Source organism: Apus apus, chromosome 22 (assembly GCF_020740795.1).
Source record: "Apus apus isolate bApuApu2 chromosome 22, bApuApu2.pri.cur, whole genome shotgun sequence".
Lineage (NCBI taxonomy): Eukaryota > Metazoa > Chordata > Aves > Apodiformes > Apodidae > Apus > Apus apus.
In genome coordinates this window covers 2499734-2525582 of record NC_067303.1, presented here as the reverse complement: position 1 = coordinate 2525582, position 25849 = coordinate 2499734, and the positions used below count along the sequence as shown (strand labels likewise).

General features: G+C 51.4%; 1 protein-coding gene across 3 annotated transcripts in view; it reads right to left on the bottom strand.

The window, feature by feature from the left end:
- NTM (neurotrimin) overlaps window positions 1-25849 on the bottom strand; it is a 334211-nt gene that overhangs the window by 135462 nt on the left and 172900 nt on the right. Inside the window, exon 2 of one of the 3 annotated variants that reach the window (XM_051638361.1) lies at window positions 575-659. In XM_051638361.1, coding sequence (XP_051494321.1) covers window positions 575-659 — 85 coding nt within the window. Of the gene's footprint in view, window positions 1-574; window positions 1292-25849 lie in introns of those variants that run through there. The other 2 variants (XM_051638363.1, XM_051638362.1) reach the window with 2 other exon arrangements.

The following is a 25849-nucleotide window of genomic DNA, read 5'->3' as shown; positions in this document are numbered from 1 at the left end:
CCCACCCCAAGGGGTTAATGCTGGCAGGGAGTCACAACCCCCTGCCTCCTGAGCAAGGGGATTTTTAAGGAGGGCAGAATCCACCTGTCCAGAGCCAGTCCCATCCTGCACCCCCCCACCCCTCATCCCAGCAAGTCAGGGGATGAGATAAAGGCACCAGTCCCACCACGGGGTTAGCAACTCCTCCTTTCTCTAAGGCTGGGTTGGTTTGACACACATGAAGGCACCTCCAGCACTGCATCCCAGGAGCAGAGCAGTGTTTACCCCCATCAAATGCAGCCAAATGCCCAAGCCATGACTACCAGCAGCAGGAACAGAGCCCGGTGTAGGGCAGGGGGCCAAGAGGGAATTGCACTCCCCTTTTCTGATCCCCCAGTAACTTTCCCAGAGACAACTGAGGAGGGCAGAACCAAAGCCCAGTCCCCTGACACCCAAATCTCCCTCTCGTCTTGCTGCCCGGCGCCAACCAACACGATGCATCCCCCGTGGGGAAACTGAGTCACGTCTCCAAAGACACCAGCCGCCCTCCCCACGCAGCAGAACCCCCCCGAGGCAGAAATGCAGCTGCTCCTACCTGAGCGTGGCACTCTCCCCTTGCCGCACAGTCACGTTGTCCATCGCTTTGGGGAAGGTGGCATCTCCGCTGCGCACGGGCACTCCTGCGGGCACAAGGAAGAGCAGCCTGAGACAGAGGACGACCAGGCACCTCCAGGGCAGGGCTAAGCACCCACCGACCCCCATCCTGGGCAGCAGGGACTTTTCCAACAGGCAAAAAACACACCCGACAAGGCCACCAGGAGTGAAAAAAGAGGGGGGGGAGGGGGGGAGGGGGGGAAAGGGAGAGAGGGAGGGGGTGCGTGTGTGTGGGGATGGGGGGGAGCAAAACGACCGGGGCGAGCGCTGCGGATCCACGGAGATCAGGAGAGCCCCCGGCAAGGCAGCCTGCGAGCACTGAGCCTGCCGAGCGGCATCCGGAGGGAGCCCCCAGTATCCTTGGGTGAGGGAGGAGGCCGGGAGGGCCGGGGGGGGAGGAGGAAGAGGAGGAGGAGAAGTGGCAAAGGTGCTGGACGCTGGGCGAGCCGGCTCTTCCCGGGAAGCAGTCCGAGGCTCACTTGGGCGAGGAGGCACCGGCTGCGCCCCGCTCCCGCCCCGCACACTTGTCCCGAGTTGGCAGCTCCTCTCCGCAGCACGGAGCGGGGCCAGTCCAAAAAGCCAGTGAAAACCAAAAAAAGAGACACCCCTGGAGCGAGCTAGCAAACGGTTCCAGACGCAAAAAGGCACAGCGGGCAAAGGCTTCCCGGGTGCTCAGCAGTTCCTCTCCTCCAGCCCCGCGGTCGGGTCCCAAAGGCAGGCTGGTCCGGGCGGGATGCAGGATGCCGGGATGCAGGACACGCCGGAGTGCCGGGATGTGGGAGTCCCGGGATGCCGGGGTGCCCTCAGTGGCGGGAGGCCGGGACGCGGGGGAGCGGGGGCAGCGGCGGCAGCATCCCCGCCCCGCCGGCCGGCAGCATCCCTGGGCGGCGGGATGCAGGCTGACTGCCCGGGGTTGTCATGGCAGCGGCTCCATCCCCGGCCGCCGCTCGGGCTCCCGCACACGCACCCGCACACCGGCAGGCGGGGAGCGGGGCGCGCGAGCACTCCAGACGCCAGCCCGGGCGAAGGACACCCACTTTAACCCCCGCTGCACCACTCTCCTCGGGGGACGGGATGTCAGAATCCCCCCCCCCCCCCCGCGCCCCTTTCCCCTCGCTTCCCCGGCGTGCTTACCTGCGCCCAGCACCGCTCTACATCTAACACTTGCCCTCCTCTGCCTCCGCAGCGGCCCCTCACCAGGCAGTAAAGCCGTTCTGCGGGAGGGGAAACTGAGGCACGGGACAATATCCCACCCCCCAGGAGTCAGGCATGAGAGGCGGGAGCGTGCCCTCCTGGTCCCCTACATCTCACACAGCATGAGCTTAAGTGGCAAATTCCTCCCCAGCCGCCGGCACAGTCCCCACGTACTTTTTATCAGCTCATAATTTAACCAACATCGCGTTTGCTTATGCCGGGTAATTCCTCCTTCCCTCCGCTAGTGGCTAAACACATTCATATTCCCAGGCACAGTTTCATGCTGGTAAAAGGTGCCGGGAGCCATCCTTGGAGCATGAAGTCCTGGAGCCACCAGGCAGGCACAGAGCCAGCAGCCAGGCAGAGATTTCAGGGTGCTGCACCCCAGGAAGTCCCCTCGAGCTGCAGCAGCCCAGTGCTAGGGAAAAACTGGGGCCTCCCCCACCCCTGGTGACTTCTCTGCAAGGCAGGACTCTATCCAAAATTCCTCCTTCCCTCCATTTCCCCCTCTGTGCTCAGCAGCTATTACACAGTACCAATTTATTTTTATTTTTTTTTTCCCCTGGAATTGCTGCCAACCTGAGAGGGATTCAAACTGGTGACCTAGATGTGAAAGGATCCATAGCCCGTTACTAATCCCTGGAGTCTCTGAATCCCCTGTAAACTACTGCTTAATTCACTAACTGTGCTATTTAATCTCTAAAACATTATGAGCTGTGCTGGGCAGAGGAAACGCTCAATCAAATAAAGCTTTATTATTATTGTGTGTGCTGATAGGTCATATGAGAAGGGGATTGCTTTGCAAGTCTCTCTACTTCTTCCCCTTTGGAAGGCTCTCTTGAATTTAGCACTAGTGGGATGTGGTGCCTCAAATCCTACATTTCCCCAGAGGAGACAGCAGCTCTTCCCAGCTCTTGGCTGAAGGTGTTTAATCTCTGCAGCTCCCTGCTCCTGGCCACTCTGGCAGGGAAGGGGTAACCCCCAGCCTTCAGATCCTTTGGGCCCACAGATGACACGGGAGGGGGGTCTCTGAAACCCAACTACAGAAAGGGAGGCCATCAGTGATAGGGTGAAACAGGGCATCGCACTGGGGTGCAGTGAAGAAGAAAAGATGCTGCTTTTGCTGATTGCTGAAGCATCCAAGCACCCCCAGAAGGATGGAGATTCCACTGTGCTGGTGGGGAACATCCTCAGGTGCAGGACCCACGAGCCATTGCCTCGCTCATAATGCAAGAGCTTGCTCCCTTTGTGAGGCTGCTCCTTTGGATGCCCAGAGACCACCTCCTGTGTCAGCAAAACCAAAGGGATTCCAATAACCACAGCCAGTTAACCTTTTAACACAGCCCAGCTTGCCAGAAGCATCTTAAATCACGAGAGGAAGCACCTGCCTACACTCAAGGAGTGTGAGGCTGGGACAGAACGTGACCTGCTGAGCAGCTTCAGCCCTTGCACGGGCTGAATTTGGCCCATTGTTAGGAGATTAGCATTGTTTGAAAATCCCAAGGAATTTCAATCCAGCATCGCCAGCTCCTGCATACTAAAGCCCAGCAGAATCCCTGGTCTATCTCCCTGTCTCTGGCTCTCCCTCTCTTGCATACATACAATGTACATCTAAATCAGCCTGTCACAGCTCGTCTCTTCTCTGACAGCTGTAATTGCTTCAGACTATAAAAATATCTATAGACAATAAACACAATGCATGAAAACAGCAAAGAGAAAACGAAATCAAGATTCCTTTAAATAATTCAGTTGCTCCAGCAGCAGAGGAGCCAGCAACTGAGTCCAGCTGTGAAGGTTCAGCAGCAAGAGAAAGAGAGCTTTGTAGCCTCCTCTGGGGATGAGGGAGTCTTTTTTTTTTTTTCCCTTCTTCACTGGTTTTTGACCACAGCAGAAGAAGAGTCTGTGGTACACGGGCTAAGCTGCTTGCAAAGCAGCACCCATCCAAGCACGAGATGCAGCCTCTTGCTTTCAGCTTCTTCCCTTTCTTCCTACTTACAGAAAAGTCTTTTTTCTTTTTCTTTTTTCTTTTTTTTTTCCATTGCGAGCAACAGGCAGGAAACAAACAAAAGGAGCAAAGCCCAGACGCGCACTAGGTGTATATTTATCTCTGTATCTATCTCCTCAACTTCCTTTCCAGCAAGGCTAAAAGCCCCCCCTCCTGGCAGAGACCACAGACAGGCCAGGCCGGCATCGCTCCGGACTGTGGTGGGAAGAGGAGCAGCAGGAGGGATGGAGGAGGGGAAGGATTTTCCCTGGGGAGATGGCAGCTGGCAAGGGAGCATGCTGAAACCACAGGCAGGGAAGGGGTTAGAAGGAGCAAGAGCCTGTGGGTCTGCTCTGCAGAGAAGTGTCTCTGGTCTGTTAGCCAGGCAAAACTGCTTTCACCAGATATTTACTCAATTTTCTAGAAAGAAATTGGATGGGGTGAAAAGGCAACAGTGCCAGTTTACAGTGACTCTTCTAAATATCTTTCTGTCCTTGGCTCACGTGGACCTTCCTGCCAGCCAGCTGGGGCTTGCCTTTCAAGATTTTAAGCAAATCAGTCCCCAGAAATGCCCCCAGGGAAGAACTGTGGTGTTTGGCCTGCTGCAAGGAACCCCAGCCCCTGCTGCAAGGAACCCCAGCCCCTGCTGCAAGGAACCCCAGCCCCTGCTGCAAGGAACCCCAGCCCCTGCTGCAAGACCTGGGTGCCTTCCAGCCAATGCTGCCCCATCTCTGGCTTTTTGAGCAAAACCAAGCCCAAGCATCTAATTTGCAGATTTAACTGGTCCCAAAGGCTGACAACCAGATGCAAAACTGCAGTTAAGGTTCCTCCATCAAGTAAAACAACATGATTGCTGCAATTTTTTCAGCTTTCTCAGAAATACCTAGCACAATTCTAGCACCTATTTTGCTTCTAGCAGCTCACAGGGATGGTTGATTGATTCTCCCAGTACAACCTGTGCCTACACACCTGCCTGGAAACCTATACACATACAATAAATACTACATCTCCCCACATTGAAAGATTTCATTCCTGAAGAAAAAAAAAACCCACAACTTTAAATAAGTAGGTCATAGCAAGGCAATTTGTACAGCCAGATTTCTCTTTTAATTCCTTTTTTCCTTTTCAGGAAGCTGATAGATGGCAATCTATAACCCCACAGTGGAAATTTATTTTTAATCTGAAATTGCCAAATATGATCAGAAACATAATTTATGCTCGAGCCATTCTGGTTCCTTAGACATGAAAACATGATTTCATAACCCCATTCTGGCTATCACATACCACATTATTCTCCAATAAGCCCAGAGTTGCACAAAAGTGCTTCATTTTCTGGGCATTAGTCAGGTGAATGACACACAAGTCCGGGGGAGCTTTTCCTGAATAACTACTGAGCCCTCAATGTCTACAGCCATTCACAGCAGACACAAAGGACATGGGCTTTCTGCTCTGCTCACCAGCTGACTCATTTATCCCCTCGTTAATGGTGGCCCCAATTAAGAAACAATGATTGAGAGCCTTACTTGGCTGGAGCCATTTTGAGTCCTTCTCCCCCCACAGGCATTCTGCTGCTGAGCTGGACAAATTGCCCATTCGGGGACATTTCTAGGCCAGTTTTCTGAATGCAAGAAGCATCCTCATGGGCACTCAGCCCTCAGTCCCTTCCACTGCAGGCAGGGGCTACCAGCACCCTCTTCATGGTGTTTAAAAACAATGCAGGAGACCCCATTAATCCCCACTAAAGATGCTGTTAATATTTAACTGGCATTTATATAAACTTTCAGCAACCATGCTATTAAATTGCAATAAAGTGTGCTTTTGGGAGCCTTCTCCTAAAGCCACACTGGGATCCCCTGCCCTGCTGCCTGCTCCTGGCAGTAAAAAGGAACATTTTGTTTGCCCTTTAAAAAACTGCTGGGCTCGGGTTTGTCACTTGCTCTCATGGTGCTGAGGTGCTTGGGATTTTCAAGCACCAGTGAACTCCTCCCAGGGCACCCTCAGCTGTGCTGCAGCCAAGGAGAAGGGCCAGCCACCCTGCAGAAGGTTACAAAAGCCTGTCCCAGCTGGTGTTTCAAAAGCAAAACCAGTAAAGGGATTTATCTCCCTGGAACACCTCAAGAAGTAAAGAGGAAAGCCTTGTCTGCCATCCCCAATATACACAGGGATATACAACAGCATCCTTGAGGATGCTCCATTGTACAGGTGGGCCAGGCAGGACTGCAGCTTGGACACGAGCTTGGGAAGGAATGCACAGCAGTCCCCAAGGCCTGACTTTTCCTTCAGGATTACTCCCTTCTCCCACAGTTCTGTGTCAGGGCCTTTTACAACAGCCCAGCCAATGCAACATGTGTATTTATGAAAAGACACCTCCACATGTCCAGCTTTAATATTAAACATACACATTAAATATATTAATATAAACATGCATATGCAAAATATTAAAATGCAGGGACTGAAAAGTTATTGAGGAGATACTGAGCTGTGCTGGCACAGAGAAAGTTAGGAACAGAGAATGATCCTTGGTACAAATCAATATTGGTTGTACAAAAAACTGTTTCTTATTGCATTGTTGTGAGGTTAAGTCACTGTATTAACACCCCTTTACACTCGCTCTGCATCCAAAAGCAAATTTTGATCAGCTTGAATCAGGTGCCAGAGCCAGCTGACAGCATCAGATAAAATCCAGCCATTAGCCATCTAATAGCATTTTATAAGTGTATGACATTAACCCAGTGCTCTACAACTCAATCCACTCTGTAGTTTAAGTGCACATGGGAAGAATGGAATATGCTGAATAAGCAGAAATGCTAAGTCAGCCACATCTCGGGTCCCACCACAGGTATTTGGGAGCTCCAGTACAGCCACCTTGACCATGAAGACATAGGCTTCCTCCCCTGGAACCTCTGCCCACATTCTGAGGCTATCTGGCATAACCTTTTGAAGGGGCAGCTCCAAGAGCTGCTGTGCCTTCTCCTGGGACAACCCCAAGCAAGACACACCAAACCAAAACCTTCCCCTGCCCATCTGGGTGCTACACAAAAAATCCTAAACCCCAAGGAGAAGCAAGTAGGTCTGTGTTACTGGCTGATGCTGGCCCATCACCACATCCACCTCCCTTCTCCACACACCCCCAAGCAAAGCCCTTTCCTACCAGAAAGCCACTCACAGTCCACACAAGCCAGGCACCAGGAGCAGAGTAGATACCTCAGTTTAGACGATTTTCAGTAAGAAGCAGGCAAGAAGAACAGAGACTCTGCAACACCTCTTTTGAAACCTCTGAGCACACTGAGCAGCTCTCAGTGAACCCCTGACCCACTGCCAGGTGTTTGGCATCTCTGAAAATTTGACTCTCCTGGAGACACTAATTTGCCTATTGCCTGCAGCTGCCTTCAGCCCTGGATCACACACACCTTTAAAAACCAAGAGAAGGGAAGCAGCAAGTTTTGGGCTGGCTAGCCCAAACCAAAAAGGGGCTGCCTCAGATGGACCTCAAACCTGAACACCTGCAGGGCCCATCTTCTGCCAACCTGAGGTTGCCAAACTGCTCAAATGCTCCTTGGGAACAAGAGCTGGGCACGCTGCTGTCTGCCTGTATCAATTTGAGTTTTGCCACTGGTCCTCTGACCCTCGCCGTGCTATGCATCCAAGAATAATATTAATAATAGTCATGCCATTAAGCAAGATGCTTGGTTTGAATCTGAAGATTTTGAGAAATGATCTCATAAATTTAATTCCCGGGGTACCATCTTTGAGCTTTAACAGGCACAGTCGCCTCTGAATTCTGGGAAATGAGCATAATTACATGGAGATCGACAAGGCACAAATGCCAAGAATTCTGTTAACCTTTAATACTGCAAAAAAACTCTCCCCTTGTAATTATCTCTTTCCTTTGTCTTAAATGTTACTGATGAATATTTAGTGGGATAAGCAAATAAAAGGAGGCTGAGGGGCACAAGGAAGTGCAGCCCTCTGCAAGAGGAACTCTGCAAAGCTCCCAGTATTGCTGAGGGTCAGGGCTGGGGTCCCAAAAACTGCCACCCAGGGCAGTGTCACCCCCGTGGTGACATGCAGCCACTGCAGAGGGCAACAAACTGGAGTTGCATCAAAATCTAAATGAATTCCCAGCACTGCTGCAAACATCTTTGCTCAGGTCTGTGGTACAGGCAGGGAGTGACCCCACAGCCCCCAGTGGGACGGTTTCAGGTGCCCTTTCTCCAAAGAGAACTATGTCTTGGAACAAAACTTCGTGGGTAGAATCACATCACCTTTCAAACAGATCCTCCCTAGGGTTGCAAATAGCACTGCCCTCTTGCTGCACATTGAGTCTGATGGAAAGAAGATTTTCTCCTGGCGTGAACTGCATTAATATCTGTCACCACTCTGGTATTTCTGCCTATAATGATGAAAAATATATGCAGAGAATGCGGGGTGCTCTCAGCACCACCTCCCTCCCCGTGAAGTGAAATTAGAAGCAGCTGCTCCCATTCCCATCCTTTTGACGTCCCTACAGCAGTATCTCTGGAAGGTTATTAGTTGGGAGATGGCGTGGGGATAAGCAAGACTCCCAACCTCTCCAGATGCACAGTGTGCCTGGCTGCAGACAGGGGCCCAGCTCTCCCCTCCCCTGAGCTGGAGACCAGTGTAAAGGTCACTCTCCTCTTTTAGTGTCTTGTCAGACCGACTGCTGTGTCAACAAGGAAAGGGAAAAGCCAAATCTCCCCTGGCGGATGGAGAAAACCCATCTCCATCCTGGGAGGAGTGTGGCAGCAGGAGGGAGCTGGGCTGTGACCACCTGCAATGCCCAACGCTATCAGATGATCCCTGTCCAGGAGCCCTGGAAGAGGTGGAAGGAGTGTCCTCCTGGCTTTGAAAATGCAGCTTCCACCCACTGCTGGTTGGGATGAGCAAGGAAGCAGTGAATCCCGTGCCATGGAGGACTGCACTTGCCCCAAAATGCTGCAGGCAGCAGCAGGGACAAGAGCAGCCAGGAGTGTGCCAGCCCCACACCTTCAGGACGTCACACACAGCTGCCCAGGCCTTCCTGCTCTTTGTTGCTGCTGCGAGTTGTGCTCAACCCAGCTAGAATCACACCTCCCCCATCCCTCTGCAAACACATCCCAAACTAATTGACGTTCCCCAGGACACCCAGCTTGTGAGCTGGCCCACCTCAGAGTCCCACCAGGCAGGCTGGGTGCCATGGGAGAGGCTGGAGCACTCTGCAGAGCAAACTTTCACTCCAGCCTCAAAGCCAGAGCTTTATAGACACCTTCCTCCCTTGTTCCAGGAGCAACGAAGCCAAAGCAGTATTTATTCACAGAGGACTGGGGAGAAAAATGAAATTAAAGAGGTTAGCTCATTAAGTTCAACACCTACCCCTCCCAAGAGAGGTCTGAGGAACCAGCTTCGCAGTGGCTGAGAGGAGGAACATGTGTCAAAAGCCCAGAGCCAGGGCTGCTAATAGCTCCAAACTTCCTCAACAAAGGGCACACCACAACCAGCTTGGACCTGGGGTCCCAGCAGCCCCATCCACTCCCCTGGTTACTTCTGACCTGAGGGCAGAGCAGATGTTTGCTCTCCATCCTCCCCTCCCTCTTTTTGCCTGCCTTCAGCTGGAGCGAGCTTTCTAGTCTCCAAGCTGCTTTTATGCCCCTTTAAAAGGTTATAAAAGCTGTCTTTATATTCCAATAAAGGGATATAAAAACAACCTTTTTTTGCAGTTCAATAAATGTGGATAACTTTTTCCCCCCGTTAATACATTTTGCCTCGGTGCCGTGTGCAGGAGTGTGCTGCTGCAGGGCATGGAGGAGGATTGGGCTTCAGGCATCACACCCTGAGGCAGGAGCCAGCAGAGCATCCCCAGGGAGAGGCAGCAAGAGGCTGAGCAGTGGCTCTGCAGGGTTTTGCCTCTCCTGGTGAATCACCTTGAATGTAAGAGATGATAAACTGCAGCCATCCTGGGCAGCAGCCTTGCACCAAGTAGCGAGCAAACTGCAGCCTCTAGGAGCACCTTTCCTCCTGGGGGACACGGGACAGGTCCCTTCACCACACCCTGCTCTTTGCAACATCCATTTAGACATTGTGGATTGAGGGTTAGGATCTGTCCCTTTCAGAGCACCAGTGATGGGACCCTGCTCCTCACTGCAGCCTCCAGATGTGGCTCTAATTATTATTTACCGTTTGTGCAGCCATCCCCTGCCTTGCAATCAGTCTTTCTCAAAAGCATCTCTTTCCTTGGAAAAGGATCTAAACCCATCCTGCCGCCTGTCCAACAGCCTCTCCGGGCATTAAAACAAGGAGGTTTATTATTTTTTTGTGACAGCCTGCTCTGGGAGATGAACACAACTGGTATGAATCAAACCGACCCGGATTTCATCCATCATCCCCCAGCACCAGCCACACAAAGGGCAGGAGGGGGTTTTGGCTGCTGAACAGAGAGCAGAGGAGGGGGTTTCTAGGAGTGATCTGTTAGGGACTGGGAGTTTGTGGGGTGCTGGGACAGGGGCTGCTGGAGGGAGAAGGGCAGGGGAGACTGAGTCCATAAATAAGGTGTGCCTGGCACCAGCAGCTCTTGGGAGCCAAAACTGAAGCCCAGCACCAAGGCAGCAAGAGCCTTCCCAGTCCATGCTCCACTTCCTCACCTAATTTATCCCCTCCCTGCCCCTCCGCATGGATGAGGACCAAATTCTGGCCATGGCAGGAGCAGAAGAGATGATCTTGCCCCCGCTGCAGCTCACTTGTTCACTTCCCTGCAGGCTGAGCTCTCCCTGCCACCACAAGCTAATTAACCCAGCTAATTGCCCTTACCAGGCTCCTTTTCGAAGGCTGTAGAACGATGAGGCAAACGGAGAAGGTGAACATCCAGGGCTCCCTGGGGAATTCAGAACTGCTTATAGCCCCTGGCATGAGAAAATCCATACTCATCTTGGCTCCGGGAGGCAGGGCTGCCCTCCCACGCTCCTATTAGCAATTTCCAATCATCTTTTATTAGGCCTGCATTGATTTGCTACTCATTTCGGGGGAAATGAAGGCCTAAGAGCCTTGACCCGGTCTCAGCCAAGGAATCCAGGCATGGAGCTGATGATGCCAGTAGGGAAGTGGAGGGGAGATGCTGGGATGCTGACATGGGTTCAGCCACGCCATGAGCACAGCTGCCATTTCAGAACAGTGTGGAAAAGGGACCACGGGCAGGAGGGGCTGGGGATTCCTCCTGATCTTTAGTTGGGGAGCTTCTGCCATGCGGGGAAAGGTGATTTGCACTGTGCCCCTTTCTAGCAGGGATTTCTGGAGCCCTGTCCCTGCCTGCTGGGAGATGTCATCCAGATCCCACGCTCCAAAACCCAGCTCAGTGGAGCGGCTCCAGTCCAGCTATAACCCCCTGGGAGAAACAGGCTCCTAACACTACACTTCTGTTTCCAAGCCAACATTTCCAAGCAGCTTGTGAAACACAAATTCTGTTAGGAATCATCACCATATTTTGTTCTGACAATGCCATAACACCAGTACATTAGCACACACACCAAGCGGAAGGAGTACTTGAATATCAAAACAAAGTGAATTTACAGGGTTTGGTTTGGATTTGTTGTGGGTTTTTTGGCAAAGTCATCACTGCAAGTTACCAGTTTCCAATTACTTGCACCACAGCTTTTCCATGTGTGTGTCCTTGCTGTCATCAAACCTGCTGGTCCCTGCACCCTGTGTCCTCAGATAACCCAAGATGTACAAAAGGACCTTGCAGCCTACAGGAGGGAGACCCCAGTGCCACCAGGGAAGCAAGCAGGGCAGCAGCTCTCAGAGCCCTACAGAGATGGTGGGAGATACAAACCTCTGTGTGTCTGAGCCTCTGCACCCAACAGCACCCACTTCATCCCATCACAACATCCCACATCATCCCACCACACACCACCCTTCTCAGCAGACCAAGGGGAGGACGTACTAAAAGGCACAACTTTGTTGCATTTAGGCTTAATTATATATATCATTTTGAATAAATGAGCCTGCTTTTAGAGAGCGGGAGCCACAACCTAAAACACCCCTGGAAATATTAAAATGGGAAGGCTGATTCAGAGCGCAGTTCACAAATGCCTGGGGTGAGGTGGATGAAAGCCAAGGGCTGCAAACCTTGGATCTGCCTCACTTCAGACAGCACGGGAGAAAAGACAGACACTCTTAAACTCTGCCCCAGATCTGCCAGCACAGAAACTTTAACTCTGCTTTGAACCAGGGAACTGAATTCGCTCCCCTGGCAGTGGCTGCCCCCCACCAGCACTGGGAGGTGATGGGGGCCACAGCCTGGCCCCTCGCTGGTGCTGGTGGGTCCAGTGCCTGCTGAGGGGATCTTGCAGGAGGGACTGTCACCAGCTGGTGATGCTGGGGCTGCTGTGCTCATGACCCTGCAAGGGATGGGCTGAGGAATGGGAGGGTCTCCCAAAACTGCAGTGGTGAGCCTGGTGCCCTCACCAGCTACACTTCGCCCCCAAGGGAACAAGACTTTGCTTCTAAGCACATGTCTCTGATGCCAATTACAAGCAGGTAATGAGTGAATTGGGTCTGATCCAGAGGGTCTGATGCAGCAGCTCTTCATCTTTGAGACCAGCAGCTCTTCAGCTTGGAGACTATCCTCCTACTATTTAAATATCTGCTGCCCATTTTTTCCCTCCTTGCTTTTTTTTTCCAGTAGACCTCCAGGCAGTCAGGGAAGAGGCCAGGGAGATGAAACCTGGAATTCTATGAGACATAAAGCCTTTTAATGAGCACGTTGTTGGATTCCCCCTTCTCTCCCCATCAACTGGTGCCCCAAACCAAACAAAGATTGGGGATAACTTTTGGCCCATGCTGAAATTGGGCTGTCAAAGCCCTTGCTGGCACCCGCTGTGCCTGTCGACTGGCACCAGTGCTCAGCTAGCAAACGAAGCGGGCCAAATATCTCCCTGGCGTAGCTTAATTAAAGTCAATGATGTTACACCAGAGAGGAACCTGGCCCACTGTCCTGACTTGGAGTCCACAAGTCCAGCTGGCAACTCACAGGCAGCTCAGCAGTGGCAGGAAGGATCCCTGGCATCGGGAGTGGCACTGGGAACCACGTTAGGCATTTGCGAGTGGGGACAGACTCAATAAACGCAGCACTAAGTAAACCAGATCCATAATAAATAACAACAACCAGCGTTTCACCTCTTCCAAATGCTACAGAGAACTGGACCAAATTGTCCTCCCAAGTCCCACGAGCAGTGGGGACATTTCATTAGCCCTATTTCACTGTCAGGGAAAGAGTCACCGGGAGCTTAATAATAATAAAAATCCATTATGTTACAGCGCTTGTCATCTGTGTATCTCAGCTAGCTCTAAGAGACAGGGAAATGGCTTTGCTTGTGTTAATGGAGTTGGGGGGGGGGAGGGAGAAGGAGATGTGCAAGGGGGTCAGCAATTAGCTTCAGGTCACTCATTAAGCCAGACCAGAAGTTTGCTGAGTGGTGCCACAAAGCTGCATCCAGACTGGGCTGATGGGCTTCAAGCTGCAGGCAGGATGGCTTGGGCAAGCTGCTGCCTCACAGCCTGCAACTGAAGGAGGCTTGTGCCTGGCTGGAGGGATCTGCTGCAGCTCAGCTCCCTCTTCCCAGCTGAACCTCTGCCAAGACACCCAGGGGAGGGTCCCACCAAAACCTGAATGTGGGTCTATGCTAACAGCACCAGGGGTGCAATCACCCAGCAGCACAGCACGATCAGACGGCAGCCACGCTTCCCACACCTGTAATCTCCACACAACTCCAGGCTGGTTCCACGGCTGCAAATTACCTAGAGTGTAAGCACAAAACCAGTGGAGCCACTGGATGCTAAAAAACCCACAGCCATGGTGACCAGGAAGCCAAAGCCACAATTGTGGCGCTGGTGGTAACTTTAGAGCTGAAATGGAGAGAAATTCCAGCTATAGGGACTGGTGGGTGGTGATGAGATTACTCAAAAGCCTTACCATGGTGTAACTACACTGTATTCCAAAGGTAATTACAGCCCTGCTATTATATGCTACAACCCTCCATTTCATGCCTAATCCCATAAGGTAGATTCAGAAGGACAAAAGGCAGCAGGAAAAGATACCTGACTGTTGGAAGAAGGAAGGACACACATGGATTGCCAAGGACAGCGAAAGATGTGGAGGTGGGAATGGAAATGCTCAAGGCATCCAGAGACATGGCTAATGCCCAGACTGACCCTCCAGGGCTCCAGGGATTCAGCCCAGGCAAAGGGGAAGAGCTGGACTCGGTTGACAGGGATGTATTGAGGAGGTATAAGCATTCATCAAAAGCCAATCTGCTTTTGAAAAGCAGAAAAAGAGGTTACTTCGGATTAATTTTTCACTTCAGAAGCTTTCTGGGTGAGTTTGGAAACTGTCAGGTTGAGAGGCTTCAATATTTTCTGAATGAAAAGCTCAAGTGCTGGTTCAAAACGCTTCTCTGTTTGCCTTGTCAGGTAATTTGTACCTAAACATTTAAATTATTTTTTTTCTGCTGGCTCATCTATTTAGGTGGGGGGAGGAGGAGGATTTACAGCTTTTGTTTACTCCTCAATTTCTGAAATTTTGATTCTTCATAGGCTACTTCAGGGTTGAAAGCAGGAGAAGGAGGAAAACTAAAAGCCCTTTGCAAAGAGAGAGCACCCAGCCCTGGCTGAGGGGATGAGTTTGCCCCATGTCACCTCCGAGCCCATTAGGGCATCTTTCTGGCAGCACCAGACTGGTCTCCTCCAACACAGTAATGGAGGGATAAGTCAATGGGATTTTTGCCCACTGAGCTCAACCTTCCCATGTCCAAGGCTTGCCAACAACCAGACCAGTCTGGGGCTCCTCAGCCACGAGGCTGGGTGAGTATCCAGCTGATAAACTCCCACCTCACTCCATCAGGTCCCATTTGGAGCACTGGTGCTGCACGAGCTTACTGAAAACTAACTCAGGTTCTGAGTCTCCTGCTGCTCCCTGTTTCCACCAGGTTTTCTTTGCCTGGTGCTATTTGCATTTGTGTTTCCACTTGCTCCTGAGGTGGTGCACGGGAAGGTCCAGGCACAGGAGGGGAAGGCATCCATGGCATAATTCAGCAAGGTCTCCAAACAACCCAAACCTCTGTTGCACAGTGTGTCACCGCAACGAGAGACCGTTCCCCCTGGCACTCCCAAAACACTGATGCAGAGCAGACATGTGGGCATGAAAATACAATCAGATGGGCCACAAACTGTGCTTCTGCTGTTTGTTTTGGGGTTTTTTCATTGTTGTGGTTTGGGTAATTTTTTTCCCCATTCTTCTTCTTTAAGTCTCTGGGGCAAATTCTTGAGGATTTATTTCTGCAGAAGCCACTCAGAATTTGTGGAGCAGAGCACCACCACAACTGAAGAGGAAGGCAAATCCCTGAGGAACATGAAAACACATCCCCAGGGAGAAAATCCTGGAGCTGCATCCACATGGACTGGTTCCAGTTCCTCTGGGTGCAGTTTCACCCAGCGAAACCCATCCTCTGTAAGGTGCAGCCATGGCTGCCGTGGGAAACAAAGCCTGAGCTATCTCAGAAATGGCTTCCCCATCTTCATTAGGGGCTCAGCTAAGCCATGAAGCCTGAAAGTTGATTATATCATTCATTAGGAATGGCTGAATGATGTTTTTAAGCTGGAAAATGAACTCGCAGCTAAGAGGAAACACTTTCTTGGCGAGGCCGTAGAGCAGGTTCCCCGCGGAATAGATGCAGTTGTGAGAGTCAAAATTAAATTGGTATTAGAAAATTTCCTGAGGGGAAAAAAGTCATATGCTGCCTGCAGAAACAGCATCTCACAGAGAGCTGGCTAGAAAATGGAAATCCACTGAAACTCAAATATATATATATTTTATTTTTAATGAAAAAAAAAAAATCCCCTAACTTTCTATCTCAGCAGAAATTCCTAAAAAGTAAAATTTCTATGGAAACAATTCTTTTTTTCCCCCCCACCTTGGAACTATCATTTCAGCTAAAGCAAGAAGAAGATTTCGGGTAGCTCCCAGCTCCTGGAAGTCTCCCATAGGCTTCACAAACTCCCTCTAGGTGGGACACAACATGGCAAGTTGCCTTTCTGAGGGACTTGAGGTGGGTGGTGGGCTCCTCCTCAGCCTCCCTGGCCAGCAAGGACAACAACTCCTGGCTTCAACATCAGAAAGCCAAATCTCTGACCTCCTTCCAGGTAATCAGCCATCATCCAGATTTAAATTTTCCCACTGGAAAATCAAGTTCTCTGGAAAAATGGACATTCTCCCAAGAAACTGTGTGGGTTTTGCAATAAGGCATTTTCGGGGGGGGAAATGTGCTTCGATGGGAAATTCTCAGGCAGTGGTTCAGAGGTGGGTTTCTTCATCCTTTCCCTCCATGTCCTGATGTGTGTTTGGGAATGGGCAGATGGAGGCAAAGCAAAAAAGATGGGATGTGAAAGCAGAGAGCACATCGCCCGGGTGGAGACATGAAACCCTCTGGTGCATCAGCCTCCCTTACCTACGTCCAACCCGACAAAAGCCCAGGAGCTTGGATGCTGCAATTTGCATTTGCAGGGAGAGCAGGGACTGCTCCAGATGCATTCACAAGGGGACCCTTCAGATCAGATTAAGAAAAAGCTGCCGATGGTGACAGTTCCTCTGCTGCTGTCGCCTGCTAACAATTTACTGTAACAGCCTCTGAAAAGGGACACACATTCCTGTGGCTTTTACGCACTGCTCGGTCCCTTGGAAGGTGGAAGCTCCCGGGGGAGAGCAGCCTTGAGGCAAGTTGGAGGGATGCTGCCAGCACCCACTCACCCCCCACCCTCGGGCATCATTCCTGGACACTCTGCTTGTCCCAGGACACAACCATCCAGCCCCAGCACTGCTTCAAATGCCATCCCTCCCTTGCCTATCACTGATTTTCTTCAACAAAAGCATGCAGCATGGCCAGCTTCCCTCCAGGGATGCCAAGTCAAAGCTCCCCATGCTCTGCACCACCCCAGCTCCTCTCCAGCCCTGCAGTTCAGCACTCTCCCTCCACAACCACAATCTGAGCCCACCAGCAAACACCTAAAAACCTCCCTTTGGAGCACCTCTATGCCTCCACCTCTCCAAGTTAGACCCCCCCCACACCTTCATTTTGACATCTAAACCAACAGTCATCATTCAGATGGGCTGGTTTTATTGACCTACAGGTTCCACTCATATTTCCATGGATTTTTTTTCACAACCCTGGCATCTCAAATCTGCTGCTAAATGAAAGCCCAGATTCCTGCACAATCGTGTGATGCCAGTAACACTAAGAAAAACATCAAGTCTGATGAGACCTACGAGACCTGCAGGAGAACCAGGAGGGCTGGTAGCACTGTGCACTTCTGCTGCCAAAAGCATCCTCTGCACCTTCAGCTGCTGATTCCTCCTCTCCAGGCTGGTATCAAAAGGGGTCACAGCACCCCTTCTGTGTAAATCTGCACGGCAGCAGGGCTGGAGAGAGGTCAGAAAGGGAAAAACAGGTGGCAAAAAGGAGGCAAGATCTGAGGAGTCCAAGAGGGAAGCTAATAAAAAGGAATCACCCCTTTGCAGGCAGTGAACTGTTGCTGGAACTGGAGGATCCCAGCCAGCCTGCTCGTCTGCAGGGGAGTGGTCCAATGAATAGGTTTCCTGGCCATTAAGTCAAGTTATAAAGTGCCCACAATAAAACAGGGTAAGTGGAATTTATCGCGGCACCGTATAGACCAGAGGGCCAGAAAAGAGCTGGCTTGGGTCAGCAGGTTGACCCCTGGCAGTGTCTGGGGAGCCTTCCCTTCCTCATCCCCATGAGCAGCTCGTCTCCCGGTCGGCGCCTGCGTCCCTCCCGGGGACTGTCCCCTCACTGCCCCCTCACTCCACTGCGGGGCACTTTCTTAATAGCCAGGCAGAAAAACTTTCCCTTCCTTAGCTCCAAGCCACCACCCCTTGTCTTACCACCTTTGGAGACCATGAATAATTCCCTTTCTTCATTTCCAACACTGCCTGGAAGGTATTTATAGGCTGTGATCACTTCCCACCTCCTCGGGAGGCTTCTCCTTTGCTAGACTAGAATTTAGCATCAGGCCAGGCAGCCCAGCCTTGCCATGCGCATGCCCGGGGAAGCCACCTCCCTGGCTTCTCTATTAACTACCAGGGAAGGGGTTTTATCCTGCTAATGATTTTTTATTTGCACAAATCCACGCAGGAATCATCCCGCTCCTCCCAGGCAGCAACCCAAGTTTCAGGTCCTCTTTGGTCACGGTTTTAAAAAAATGAATCCGTTTTGAAACGAACACATGCAGCCAGGGAGGGAAATTTGGGGCAAATGCTTTGAAGTCAGGGATGGCAAAAATTCTTCCAAACCCCTGGGATCTCAGACCTCAGCCACAGTATCAGGCAGGTTTTTCTTTGGGATCGATGACCTTGTTTAGAGCAGAACCAACCAAGCCCAGCAAGACCTGCAGTTCAGACGATGTTTTCTTGTTGGTGCTTGGTTGGAGTTATTCTCATTTCTGCCTTTTTTCTGTTTCCTAGCTGAGGGAAGGCAGGAGCAGAGACAGCAGAATAACCAATGGGAAGACAATTCCCAGGATGATTCCTGCCTCATATCGGAGGAGCCAAAATGTGCAGATGAAAACTCTGCAAATGTTTTGCAAGGGAACAGGAGCCCTTTTGAAGATGGCTGATTTCCCAGCACAAACATTGCATCTACTGTGTGAGCTCCCCACAAAACAGTCTGAGCCCCACAAAAGAAAAACAACACACCAGAACAAGCAAAAAACCCACCCTAAAACTAAAAAACTGTCAAAATATTGTGAAGGAGGGTGAAATTTTCTGTTTGTTTCAAAAGGAACCCAGGCCCAGCAGACTGGTGGCTGGATAAAACAAAGTACATGTAAATCAGGCAGTTGGTTCTTCTGTCAAGGGGCCACAGTGCTCCTCACTGGAGGAACAAGCACAGTGTCCCCTCTCCTGGGCAGGGAACAGCCCCAGTAGTGGTACAGATGGTCATGGTCCTCCCGAGCCCATTGCTGTGGGTCTGGGAGAGAAAGTCTCCAGGTGGGATTCAGTCCCAACATGAAGCACCCAACTCTGCCGCACCCAAAAAGCGCCTGAAGCCACCCAAAATAAAAAAAAGCTGCATCCAAATACAACCAGCTCAGTATCACACTGCTTTCCCCTCCCTGCCTGGATGCTCTCCATCTTCTCCCCTTCATGCTCAGGACTGTAGCCTCTCCTGGTCTTCCCAAGCCCCCCTGACTGCCCCCACCCCCCCAGCCCGCCCGGTGCAGGTGGGAGCCCAGGGGAGGCTGTGCTGGGGCTGCCCGTGGGCACAGCCCTGCCTGCACATGGCCAGGCAGCCCAGCCAGCCAGCTCAGCCCATCACCTCCTCTCCACCTGCCTGCTCTGCCTGCCCAGGGGTGCCCGGGGGGCACCACACGGATGGGCAGCAACTGGCAGCAGAGCACAGATGTGACCAGCAGGGCCTGCCAGCTCCAGCCCTGGTGTGCTCACAGCATTCCTCCCAGCCCAGCCCTCAGCCCTGGTGTGCTCGGGCAGTGTGCCACGGCTGGGGACCCATCCTTCCCCAGGAGTGAGAAAATCAAAGCATTGGGCCATGCTCAGCAGTTCACAGCTGGGTCAGGAGGTTCTAAGAGTTTCACAGGGAATGACTGATGGAAGAATTCAATCAGTTTGGGCTTGTGGAGCAGCACTGCATGTTTACATCTCTGAATAGCCTGTTCTGTTCTGCTTTACCCAAAGGAATAACATCCTGATGGTTTGCTCTTCAACAGCATCTTTCTCTTAGCATCTGACTTTGCAAATATCACTTCATTTCTTCCACTACAGTGCCTGTGTATGCCTTACTGAGGTTCCTGTCTCCTCACCTTCTTCAGCTGGAACAGGCATAGCAAGTATAGGACAATTAACAGCAAAGTACAGCACTGAACACCTTTAAAAACTTGCAGTTAACCCAGTATTCACCAGCCCAGACTTTTGCATTCAGCTGCTCAGCAGCAGGAAGAATGTTACTGCACGCTCCTGGCTTGCTTGCCAGATTCTACCAGGCTAAAACCATGTGGCCCCAAGCCTGTGGTCACCCCTAGAACTAGCCCAGAGCAGAGCAAGAGCAACAGGACCTTGTCCCCACGCCAGCACAGACTGTATGTACAAACCAGGTCCCAAAGCACCACTCAACACACTGGCACATCCAAACTCTCAAGACACACCAGCCCATCCCTCCAGTCCCCATCTGCCTTGTCTCCTTTCTCCACATCCAGCAGCACAGAACTGGGAAGCAGCTGGTTGTAAAAGCCAGCTGGGAGGGTGGAATGGGAGGAGGAATGAAGGGAGGGACGGAGGGAGCTGCTGCTTTTTGACAAAGCCAGAACACAGTGATGGTGCTCAAGAGCTTCTGCTCCCCACGCAAGCACTGAGCAGAGGATTGATACCCTGGGTGCAGCAGGCTGGGGGCTGATAGGATGCAGCAGCTAATTTGCACTAATGGTCCCAGAAAGGGAGGGAGTGCTCTCCAGAGGAGCACACACTTCAGCAATAACCTAAATAAAGACACGTTTCCAAGCAAAAAGTCCTTGAGGAGAGAAGAGAGGCCCTACAGTTGAATTTCTCTCCCCACCTGCACTGAAACTTGGCTGGAGATGTTGGAAAAGGAGCTGCCTGGGCAAGGAAAAGCATCGGATCTGCAATCTGGAGAGCAGCTCTTGGAAGAAGCCTGATCACGGCTGGATGTCCAACCCTGGTTTTGGAGCCTGCTTGGACAGACTGACAACAGCCCTGGGCAGAGCCCAGCCCAAAGCACTCTTGGCTTCATTGTCAGCCCAAAGCAAAAAAGTCAGCCCATCTGTGCTGCGACAGGTTGATATAGAGGGCAAAATGCCTAAGTAAAATTCCACAACAGGGCATTAAAAAGATGTAATAAAATATACACGAGTTATTAAATATTGTCATCAAGATGAACCATAAATCAGAGATTTTATGGTTTCTGATTATAAATTCCATTTATTCTGTAAGCGTTTAAAGAAAGAAAAATGGAGACTTGGTAAAGATTTAAGCCTGGCCATGATGCTGCTGCTGTTTCACTGTTGCTGGTGGATGTCATGTCTGTGGGAGCCCAGTGTTGGGTGGACAGGTTGCCTGGAAGGAGCCTCTTGCCAAGCAACCTGCCATGCCATGAAACTCCTTGGCATCCCTACAGTCACCACTATAGATGCTTCTGCAAACACGATGACAGGATCCCCAGGCTGCTTTCCCCACCTGCAGCAGACATTTGCATCCTCCCAGGCACTGCTTCTCCTCCCCACCTCCCTCCCTGCCCTGTTTATGGGCTGCTGACTTTTGCAGAGGGGACATCAACATCTCTTTGGGGAAGGCTGAAAATGGTGAGCGTGTGTGGGAAATACTAACTCTCAACACCCTCTTCAAATGCCAAGAGAAATAGCCCAGAAATTGCTGTCTCAGAAAGACTCAAGGGTTTGAATCAATTGTCAAGTGGTGGTTGCCAGCATTTCCCTCACTGTCCCAGCAGGACAGTGATTCTTCTCTTGTATCTGGTATTTCTCCTTCCTGCTCAGCCCCCGAAGCCGAGGGAGATGCAGGAGACCAAGCTGCACCTCCTGCCACCATGAAGAAACATCAGGAGGTGCAAACCTTGAGAAGTTTTCCATGGGAAAACAAGCAGATGGGCAGCCTGTGCCCAGAGCCTTCTGAGGACCACCTTGGCTCAAGGCAGCCTGCAGCTATGGAGAAACCAGTCTGCCCTGATATTTTACGGGCAGCAGGAGCCTGGACAGCCCTGCCACATCCTAGAGGTACTGCCTCAAAAATTACTATTTCCTATATTTAATGCCCGTTCCCATTTTTTCAGCATCACAAAACAGCATTAGATGTTCCTTCTCCATCTCCAGACCTGGCTGACTCAATCTCCAACCTGCATTTTTCAGCTCAGACCCTTGCAGATCCACGTGTGATGTACAGCTCTTTCCCTTCACCTTAATCCCTTTACCACCTTATTGCAGTTCATTTCCAGGGGGGACCAAAGCCCCACGGTTGCAGAACCATAACCCTGGCAGTTAAATCCCATCCCTCAGATAGGTTGGGTGGAAGGCAGACCACAGGGCAGATCCTGTTTAATTAGGACTCATAAAAAAACAGCTCAGTACTGCACCAGAGAGCGAGGCTGATTTGCAGCTGCCTTTAAAACCAAGCAGGGTTACTGCTTCAGCAGTTTTCCCAGCCGGTTTTTATGGATGCAACAATAAAGCCAAAAAAGTTTGCGTGCCCAGGGTTTTACTGCTGAAGCATCTGATAACGTCACACCAGTTTACTGGGGGATGGTGGGAAGGGGAATACTGGGCTGGGAGATGCAGATGAGCTGTGGGAGGGAGGGAGGCAAACCCAGCCTTGCTAAGCTATGGAAGCATCTCAGTGAGGAGAAAAGATGCTGGGTTTGGGGGACAGGAGCAGGGATGATTTTATTCCTGATGCTGAGCCTGCAGCCTGGCCCCTGCACAATGGAGCTGGTTGGTTTTCAGAGCTCCCCCTAGGTCCCCTTCCAGCAGCCCCAGTCAAAGCAAGACAATCCAAGTGGGCATTTGAAAAAGGTGTACTGGCAGGTCAGGGAAAGAAGGGGGAAAGAAGTAGCACAAGAGGTTCTAGCAATATAGTCAGAGGATGAAAACCTCCCTCAATGCCTACACTCAGCCAGGGCATATCCCTGATTCGGGTAAAAATCTGATGAAGCAAGCTTTATGCATGAGAAAGGCCAATTTAAAATAAATAAAGAAATGAAAGAAACAGGGCAAGTGTAAGGAAAAAGAAGAACAGAGCGAGACTGATGGGGTCAGGGCGCTGTTAAGGATGTCAATACCCATCACTCACCAATAACCTTGCTGTAACTCCCGACCCCGCAGCGGCTGTCGCGAAACCGCAGCAAAATTAAAACAGAAATGAAGCAGCATTAGGTCCTGGTGAGAGGAGACAGCAGCTGACAGGGAAGGTAAGGGCCTGACGGGGAGACAAGAAGGGGCACGGCGCTGGGCCTGCCAACCTGAGCCAACGCTTCCCCCCCCGCCCCGCGCTCCCGGGAAAACTGCAAGGGATGCAGGATGTGGCGGGAGGGAAGGGGGAGCGGGTCGGCGCGGTGGGGCACGGGGGAGGAGAGGGCACACGGTGCTGCTGACAGCAGAGGGCTGGTGGAGGGAGCATCCTGCCCTGGGAGAGGGGAAGGACAAGGCTGATGTAGCCCCAGCTGCTGAGGCTGGTGAAGGGACGGTGGCTTGTGCCAGCCAGCTGGGTTACACTGGGATGAGTTTTGTGGTTTAGGGGATTTCTGCTAAGAAAAGGCTGTTTCCTTGCGTACCAGCTGGGTCTGGGGTCCTCTGTGTGGTCCTGTATCCCATCCATCCATCCATCAAAGTACCAAAAAAAGCAGCAAACCTCCCTCTGCCAGGGCTGGAACTGCCACAGCACTACCCTCCCATCTTCTGCCCCTGCTCTCTGTGCAAATGTAAAGCATGTTCCAGATACGGGCTGACCTTTACAGACCACATGAAAAGGTGAAAGAAGAGTTGGAAATGCACAGAAGGGAAAATACACTTTGCAATGGAAAACAGACCATGCACATCCCAGCTTGCAGGTGGGGAGAAGGGGAATGAAGGTTCTCTGGCCTCAGGTCAGTCCCTACCAAAACCAAATCTTCATCTCAATGTTCTCTCCACCTAAAGGGTACATCCCAGTGGCAGAGCCAAAGTGCGGGACCAGCTTTTCTGCCAGAAGACCTGCCACCACTCTCATACTCCTCCAGAGCTCTGCATGAGCCTAGCAAGGGGGAAAGCATCAAGCCCTATCAGAGGAGTTGCCCTTGCTGGGAAGCATCCATAATTCCCATTTCTGATGACATCTCAGTGGCTTAATCAGCCACAGGTAGAGACACCGAGGGAGGTAAATTCCCCAGGTTGGCTGATGGAGCAGACTGTGGCCAACAGACCAGGGACACATCTCACCAGCACTTGTTCCCCCATCTCACACAACAGGCAGAGCATCCTTCTCCCACCTCATAGCACAGCTACCTGCCTTTCTGTTTTACCAGTCCCTCCCCCAGCCTGCTGCTGTGAGAAAAGGAGGACAATCACATCCCCCCCATGCCAGCACCAGGCACAGCCCTCCCCAAGACAGAGCACAGAGGGAGGGCAATCAGGCCAGCAGCAGGAGATGCACTCATACTCATACCCAAGCAGCCAGCCTGCTGGGCCACATGCATATGGCAAGGACACATGGGCTCCTGGGGTCCATCCTCCCCTGTCACGGCTCTTTCAGCTTTAACTTGGGTCAAGGGAGGGCTCCAGAGCTCTTGGCACGAGCCTCCCTCCACCTCCCAGCCTGGCAGTGGCACGCAGGATCAGCTCAGGCTCCTCTCTGCAAGACGTCCAGAAGCTGAGACAGAGCTGATCCATCTTCCCTGCTGAAAGAGTGTAAACAACTCAGCTGCAGGCTTGGAGTGCAAGAGAGGACACACAGTTGGAAATTTTAAGGGCCAATTTACTAGGTAATTTACTAAACACGCTAATAATTGACATTGCAAGCACCATACCGCTGTCCCCAGATCCTGCCTAACACCCGTAGCAAGAGGGAGAGAACAGCTTTCCCTGTCCTAGCTGCTCCACAAAGCCTCCTCTGCCAGACACGAGCCTGGTTGCCATCTGGGCAGCCTCGCTCGATCCCAACCAACACAACAGCAACCCTGGAAAAAAACACTCTCCTGATTAGTATGCATATTTCCAAGCACTGATTTCACCTAAGGATCTTTGCAAGGGAAGGGTGTGTTGTAATTACCACCTCTTCCCTGGCTGTAATTAAAGGTAAACTGAAGGGAGTTATGCCCAGTCTCTTCGTTTCCCTGAAGCTTTTCCCTGTGCCAAAAAAATATCTCTGCAAGAAAACTCCCAACAGCTTCTTGGAAAAAGGCAGCAGCACAGACTGGAACTGCAACCTGTTCTGGATTACAGTAGTTAGACCAGGCTTCCTATCCAGCCAAGAGGAGAGTGATGGTGTCCAGGTATCCTTCATCCTTTAGCCACCAGCTTCAGGACTTGTCCTCTTTGGGAAGAGCACAGATGACATCAGGTTAGACTTGACACCTACAATTTAAGAAACTGAGCCTGGGTCTGGGGGATCTCTGACTGTGTTTGTATCAGCAATGGCATTTGCACCAGTGGAAGTGATACTTTCAGTCCTAAGAGAGATGATCTTGACACAATCACACTTCTACTTTTATTGGCTGTGATTCACCTCTCTCCTTTACCAGGCACCTTTGCTGGTTCCTAGTGGTTTATATTCTCACCTAACCACCCATTTGGACAGGCACAGGGCCAGCTGATCCCCTTGCTTCTCCCCACCACAGAACTCCATTTCCAGGGCAAGTAATTAAATTCAAAATTCAACATGCAGTTCAAAATTCCAAACGCACTGCCAAAGTCACACAGATCCAGGCAGTATTGACACTGATACAAAATCAATGCAATCCTGAGCACCACTGTGAGCAGTTTCTCATACCACCACAGCCAGGTGCTCAGAGAACTATAGAGCACGTTTGCATTTATTTCTGTCCTGCACCTGGTTGGATCTACACATGAAAGGATGAACATCCCAGGAGCAGTAAGTGACTCCAAGTGCTCAAAGGTACAGGGGGTTGAAGAGCCCTCAACTACTCTCTCCAGAGAAACCCAAACCAAAAAACCTCTTTGGTTCCTCAAAGGCATTTCACATTGAGCATCTTCAGCCTGAAAATCCCTCCAAACCTGTCACTTACATCAACCTGGGTCACAGTTTGCAGTTAATCATTCCCTTGACTAATTGTGCCTCCCTTTCTGCTGGTATGCAGCATGCCAGTCCCAAGGGCAGGGCATGCTGGGGTGTGAGTGCTTGGGGGTGGGCTGGAGCTTGTCCAGGCTGTGCCACCCAGCCTGGGAAGCTACAGAGATAATAATTGAGGTCAATGCTGCCCAGACAGCAGCGTGAGGCCCAGCCACCCA